This window comes from Sceloporus undulatus, chromosome 5 (assembly GCF_019175285.1).
Source record: "Sceloporus undulatus isolate JIND9_A2432 ecotype Alabama chromosome 5, SceUnd_v1.1, whole genome shotgun sequence".
NCBI classification, from domain to species: Eukaryota; Metazoa; Chordata; class Lepidosauria; order Squamata; family Phrynosomatidae; genus Sceloporus; species Sceloporus undulatus.
Genome location: NC_056526.1, coordinates 90,243,069 through 90,250,183, shown reverse-complemented (window position 1 = coordinate 90,250,183; position 7,115 = coordinate 90,243,069). Strand labels below are relative to the sequence as shown.

At 42.3% G+C, this 7,115-nt stretch overlaps 2 protein-coding genes across 3 annotated transcripts in view; one reads left to right on the top strand and one right to left on the bottom strand.

Annotated features, from left to right (window-relative positions):
• Nucleotides 1-3,933: 3,933 nt before the first annotated feature.
• On the top strand, nucleotides 3,934-6,652 carry LOC121930594 (optineurin-like). Of its 2 annotated transcripts, none has more exons than XM_042467128.1 (3): nucleotides 3,934-4,130; nucleotides 4,296-4,377; nucleotides 6,489-6,652. In XM_042467128.1, the coding sequence occupies exons 1-3, from the start codon at nucleotides 4,006-4,008 to the stop codon at nucleotides 6,561-6,563; spliced, it is 282 nt and encodes a 93-aa protein (XP_042323062.1). In that variant the 5' UTR covers nucleotides 3,934-4,005; the 3' UTR covers nucleotides 6,564-6,652. The 2 variants fall into 2 exon arrangements, with proteins under 2 accessions (XP_042323062.1, XP_042323061.1); XM_042467127.1 differs by having other exon boundaries at nucleotides 6,483-6,652.
• A 93-nt stretch (nucleotides 6,653-6,745) lies between these two features.
• The window catches only part of LOC121931657 (optineurin-like), an 18,223-nt gene continuing 17,853 nt past the window's right edge, over nucleotides 6,746-7,115 (bottom strand). The window contains exon 9 of the mRNA XM_042469632.1: nucleotides 6,746-6,790. Within this exon, the coding sequence (XP_042325566.1) occupies nucleotides 6,746-6,790 (45 nt within the window). The remainder of the gene's footprint in view (nucleotides 6,791-7,115) is intronic.

Below are 7,115 nucleotides of genomic sequence, written 5' to 3'. Positions count from 1 at the left end.
GAAGCGGAGGTAGGTAACTCAGAGAGGCTGCAAGAAAAGTAAGGATGCCATTTGAATTGAAACATCAGTGCGCCCTTGCTTTACGGGGGGGGTTCCGGAACGTTAAAGTATGCTCAAGCCCCATTTAAATGAATGGGGCTCGTGGTGCGCAGTGGCCGCACATACCACGGGCACGCATCCATTGGTCCTATGGGATGCGCCGCCCCTTCCTCCCCATGCATCCCTGCAGGGGTTTCGTCTATGCTGAAGCCCGTAAAGCGTCCTCGTATGATGCGGTCGCACTGTACAGCTAGCAACAGTATAATAAACACCTCTATGAACATATGCAGAGCACCTTTCTACTCGGCAATGGGAGCCTGAAATTCTCACAAAACTTAAGAGGAATATAAAAAAAAAAATACAGATTTTTTCTTCCTTCACTAACCCTCCACAGCCTTTTGTTTTGTTTTGTTTTGCATTAATTTTTGTCTTACTGAGACTCCAGAAGACAAAAGAGTTGGGTGTTTTTTTTCTTGTTAAGTGGGGAATTATGGCGAAAAGCCATTTGCAATATTTCCAGAGAATAGGCAAAGGGTGAGAAAATAAAAAGGAGATTTGCTATCACTATCCGTCTTTTCCCATCCAGCCAGTCAACTTATTTACCAAACTATATTTCTTTGTCTTGAAATGTATATTTGCAGTCTGAAAGAATCAGTCCAGAAGGTGTTGAGGAATATATTCTTAGGGTGATGAGTGAACTGGTCTGCTGCTGAATTCTGGAGTACAATACTGGCAAAAGGGAGCAAAGGATACTGCTTAAAGGAGCAACTATTCACGTGAATCAGGAGAGAAAACTGAGCAGAAAGTGGAAAGAAAATGAAAACTGGAGAGAAACTGAAAAGTGTGTTCTCACTGTAACGGATACCCAAACCACAATCCTTTTTCTATAATGGCAAGCGCCATTATATCCCACCGCTGCCAAACAGTTTATATACGACCTCCTTTCTTAGATGGCAGGTTTGCCGTATTATCCCATATAGTAGCGTGGATATAATAGATATGACAAGCCTTCAGGTAAACCAAAATATGAACTTTATTGACAAAGGTTTGAACATATATTCCTTGAACTAAGTGATATTATATAACTGTTAGTTCAGGCACGTGTTACTCGTTATATTCGTATTCTTTACTTTGCATGTTATTCCTCTTTCCCCAGATTCTCTTCAACCAGATCAGGACTTCCCTGTCCTTTTTAGGCAATTCTTATTTCTAGCTCAGCCACCAAGGCTAACAATATCTCTCCCAGATATAATGTAACCGAAACCCCTCTTTTGAGTCTGGCTACCCCGAGCCTCTTTTCTAGACTCCCCAAAACTAATACGGTCCCTCTCTGGACCAAACAGTTCCCTATCTAACTATTCCCTCAGGAACGTCTGGACCCAGTCCCCTCTTGGACTTGACTGTTCCCTCAGCATTCTAAACCCTAACTGACAAGTTGTTTTTCCCCACTTGAAATTTCCCCCTCTGAAGAAAAAATTAGGGCTTTATTTGTATATGGAGAAGAATATGGGGAATCCCAATTTTTTCTTTCCACCATAGAGAAAGACACAGGGGTTTTACTTGTATGCAAAAGTGGGGTCTGGGGTATTTTCCTGGCAGATTTTTAAAAAGCTTAGATGCTAATGTTTAGGTCATGTAGTGGAAAATCTAATTTCCAAGCACCTAAATATATTCAGTATCTGTATCAGAGCATATGTGTGCTTGAACAATTAGAAAAGATAGCCCAGTTTACCAGGACAGAAAGGGGACAGGACTCTTGCACCTTTAGAGTTGTTAATCCACACTGGATAAAAACCATATACTGGACGCCCTGGAAAATTGTCTGTGTGTGTGTTTATACTTTCATATGTTGTATGCATTCAACTCCTTCCAACTTGTCTGTCTGTCTGTCTATGTATTATATACACACACACACAACAAAACATACACTATATGTAGTGTGTGTGGTGTGTGTGTGTGTGTATGTATATATTTATTCCATCTTCCTCCCAGCAGTGTCTTCGTGCAGTGGCGCAGAGGGCGCGGACGTCCAGAGGCCCAGGCCAGCATAGAGCCAACCCAAGATCTCCTCCCAGCAGCGCTTCGGTGTGGTGGCGGAGGGGCGTTTTTCGTCGTGTTCTTCCTCTGGATGGTGTTCACAGGAAACTGTGACGACGAGTGTTTGGAGGAAGAACCTTACTCTCCACCCCTGTGGTTCCGTTTATGGGTGAGGTCTGGGGCCTTGCAACTTCCGGCCTTCGTTGCCATAGCCTGCCTGACACTCATTATGGCTCTTCTTGTATGTGCTGCGTTCTTTCATGGCACTGAAAGCCTCCTCTGCTGCCCCACGTAGGTGTGGGAATGCCAGCCAGAAAGGCAGGTGAGTAGTGGTGGCCGCCCTGCTGGCCTGCCCCCTTCCTGGGGCTAAGCTTGAACCTCTCCTGATGTTGGGCAGTCTGCCCTCTTAGCAACTTTAGTCTCTAGTCTCCTGGTTTCAGCCTTCCACATCTGTGGCTTTGATTTCTGCATGTACTCTATAATTTGTATAGAATGTACTGTATGGAAAAGTAATATGTAAAACACAGATCAAAGGTAATGTGTAAATAAATATGATTAAACTGGGGAAAGAAAAGAAAAGTACACATAAGAACTGTGTTGCAGCGTATCTGAGTATACTTATTACAAATGCAAAACTGAACGTTAGCGTCTGTCTTCCCGCAACGTACGCTGTCGGGAACAAGGAATTATGAACTGATCTACAGTTCTGTCTCTTTGTTGGTCAGGTGTCAGGTTCTTGAACGACTCAGTGTGCAAACTCTGGCAACCAGATGGATGAGAAGCAGCAGCTGTTGTACACTATTAAGAAACTGGAACTTCAAGTGGAGAGCATGCAGTCAGAGGTCATGTTGGAGCAGGGCAAAACACATGAGGAGAAGTAGTGAGTATGGCCCATTGAATGTAGCAATATGGAAACCCAGATGTTATTAAGACAAATTATTGTTTCCCTTTGTGTGTCACTGATGAACAACTAGAGAAGTGTTTCCAGACAAGCATCAGGCCAGAACCCAATTGATTCTTAATGAGAGAATGAATGCTTTTAGTACATCTTAACTTCTCTAGTGAAATCTCCTTACTTGATCATTTATTGCATCAAGAAAGATCTGTGGACTGCTTCATCTATTATGTTTCATAGTTATGCATTTGTATACTTAAGAATACTAAAAGCTGGTGCACTGATCTGAGATTAAGATGTGACTGCCTGTACATCACCAAACCCTGGTTTTTGGAGAGCGATGTATAAATATGTTCTAAGGCATCAGCTTATCTGTAGATAGTTTTCTTATGTTTGTCTTCAAATTATTTTATCAAACTGTAAGCAATTGTTATTCATTGGAGTGAAAAAGTAAGTATCCTGAATTCAGCTTCTCAAGAAAAGAAGATCTATTTCATATGTTACCTTTTTGTCTTCCAATAGTCCAGGTTCAACAAGCTGCAGGATGCATATAGCAAACTTCTCTCCTGAATTGACCAATGCAATGCCAGACAGTTGAAGAATTAAAAGACAAAGAGGTAATCTTTGCCCAAAGCCAGCCAGTGGGATGAGCAAGAAATTCCACTTGACTCAACAAGAGTTTGATATATGTGCCGACCCCATGCCTGTTTTTGCAGCCTTCAGCTCTTCCAGATTTCTTTGGAATGCCCTTTTTCTGGCCAAAATGGCTTATTGCTTCTCTTTAATTAATTCAGCATTACAATTCATTTTTCATCATAAGATTCAGAGTACCCCTTGCAGTGTTTAATATGTATTTTTAAAACCTGATTTTCAGAACACAAGTGGAATTCCGACGGTTCTGTTTGTTTGACATTTTTGGTGGTCTGTGCTGGCCCCGGAAGATTGTGGGCCAGAAAAATGGCCCCTAGATCCAAAAAATTAGCCCAATTCTGGTCTGACCGTTGTTTATCCTGCTTTGTTAACTTCTAGATGGAATGTATTGTTCTGATTTCCACGCTGAAAGAGCCGCACGAGAGAAGATCCACGAAGAAAAGGAGCAGTTAGCTGTGCAGCTGACATACTTGCTAACAGAAACACAGCACCGTGAAGGTCTTAGCAGGTAAAAAGACATAAAGAGGGTTTTCCAGTAGAATCCTATCTAATGAAGGAAAGGGGGGAGACAAGGTGCCTCTTTTCCTCCTGAGGGAGCACTCCTCCTTTTCATATTCTGTTCTCTTAATAGGAAATGTGAAGTATGTCATATTCTCATTTCTCTTCCCCCCAGGAATTCACTAGCAGAATGCAAACTCGCCATGGAACAAGACTACCGTCAGATCAGGGAAACTTATCTCACTTTTCTCAAGGAGGTAAGATTGAAAAGCAAACTGAGGACGTATTATACCTAGAGTTCAGTGCTTTGCTCACACAGGAAAAAACAGTTTTTGTCATTGGACCATTCAAATTTGTAGAGCACCTTTTTGTGACCCTGCCCCTCCAAGGCCCCGAGGGACTGTGTTTTTGCCGCCGCTGTTGCCGGAGCGGCCCCTGGGAGAGCATTCCCCACCGGTGCAGCTGCGCCTCCCATCCAGGACTTGCCGCTACCGGACTCACGGCGGCTCTGCCAGGACCGAGGGAGGACCAGGAACACCTGAGGGGGAGCGGGGAGGGGCGTTCCTGTGGCAGGGGGCACGCCATAAAACCCGCTCGCTGGGGAACCTCCCCGCCCCTGCCCCCTCCAAGGCCCCGGGGACTGTGTTTTTGCCGCCGCTGTTGCCGGAGCGGCCCCCTGGGAGAGCATTCCACCGGTGCAGCTGCGCCTCCAATCCAGGACTTGCCGCCTACGGATCACGGCCGCAGCTGCGCAACTGCGCATGGCCACAGGGACGGGTGGCTGGGACCTAATAGCTGTATCTGCTTCAGAGGTTTGACTTGGGAAGTTGTCTCACTCTGTTGCAGCTTTCTTACATTGTCTGGGTATGGGGTATATATGCTCTGGATTGTGTTTTTTACATGAGCACCAATGTCTTCTAGCCCCCTCGATGATGTTATTGCCACCAGCTGTAGTATGGTTTTTTTTAGAGTTTTTATTTTCTTGAATTATGTATTACTGTGGATGTTTTATTTTGGATTACTGTTGCATTGTTGTATGGATTATTGCTGTTGGGGGGGGTTTACACTGTTTTGTATTTTGATTATTTGTATACTTTGTATTTTGTTGAAATTGTATTATTGTATATTGTATAACCTTGCCTTTGTTGTGATTGTTGTTCTATATTGTTGTGACCGCCCTGATGTTCCGAAGGGCAGTATATAAATAAATCTTTATATTATTATTTATTATTTGTCAGCTGAAGGTTGACTGCAGTTCGGTTTTGACTATGCCTACACACATAAGTCCACAGGACTGACATGGGAATGATTGGACATGGACACACAGAAAAAGAGGTCCTTGTTTATCCAGGTGAATAATTGTATTTTGAAGGGTGTCACAACAACAGAAGATGGAGGTTTGGAGACTGTATCACTTTTGCTTATGGGAGCTAGTTTCTGTATGCAGGAAATGTTGTATGTCAGAGTATCAACCATGTGAACTCCCATGATGGGAGAACTAGACTTCAGTCTCTTTATCAGTACCCTGGTTATTCATTTATTTTTCATGCACATGTAATAATGGATGGCTGGCTGTTGTGTGAGAATTACTTCACAGTTAATGTCATAGGATGACTGAAACAATGCCAGCACAACTGGAAATCTTGAAGAAGGACTAAATAGGATTAGACCTGTTAAAGCACATTGGAATATAATTCATATTCTTGTATACACTTAGCATTGAATGAGCACTTGGGTTTTTATAACTGAAAGCTTTAATGCAGTTATGAACTAGATCAGCAGATGCATGTAAGATGGGAGTGGCATTCCCTTCGATTTAACTTTGAAGATTTTATAGCTAAGCTTGGTTGCTTGCTTGCCTATTTAAATATTGATAATCGCTCTACATCAAAAGTACCAGGTGATAAACAATAAGTATAACATCAAACGCTCTTATGCGACTAAATGCAACCCTAAAGCAACCCTAGCAGGCAGTGAAAATACAGTAGGATTCCCAAAGTTGGAGCAACTTAAAATGTTGCCTCAAACTGAAATGTTTCAACAGGTGTTGAAACAAATGTTAAGTCGGGGCCAATTGCGTTTTATGTGGGAATAAATTCCACAGAGAGGGTGTCACAACAAGTCTCTCTGACAAATAGAAGGTATAGTGCTTAAAACATTTTTGCTCGTAGTGGGAATAATATATTTAATTTTCCTTAAGTGGGTGCCTGTGTTTATAAACGTACTGGTGTTTGGGGACATTTCTCACAAAATCATTTAAGAAGTTATTTAATCCTTCTTTTCTATATTGATTAAAAGTACAATGAAAGTTCAGAGTACTATGACACAGTCTCTTTTAACCTCATTCTCTCTCTCTGCCCAGAAACAGAAGAGGAGGATTGGCAGCAGCAACAGAGGAACATCCCAGTGCACTCTTGCCCAAAGTGTGGAACGATTCTCCTGATATGACACACTTCAGATACATGTTATGGACTGTATCATCTAAACAGTGTCAACAAAAATGCTATAATAATGGAAACTGCACTTTCTAAACCGATGTGTCCCTTCCCACTCTCTACTAGAAAACCTGATCTTTCGGATTTTATAGCCCTTCCTCTCATTGGTTTCAATGGCAATTGTCAGGTTTTAGTTCATGTAATAGAAATATAGCTTGGGGAAACTGCTGATAGTCTGAAATGGAGGAAGCCAACAATTAGGACTTGGATGGGAATATTTGGAGGAATAACAATCTGATGCTTGAAAGAGAGCTTGACAGTTGAAAGGATGTCCTTGTCTGCATTCATGAATATGATGCTATATATCTGCAGTCTTGTGAGCTCATCCAAGTGTATCTAACCTGTGTATATATGTATCTATAACAGGGAGAGCAATTGAAGAATTGACATGTGAGAGAATAAGTGATAAAGACTGCAAGTCTTCATTAAGAAGAAAGATGGAGCAAGGCCCAACTATTGAGTCCTGTTTACCAAATACAGTGACTCTTGCAGAAAGTCTG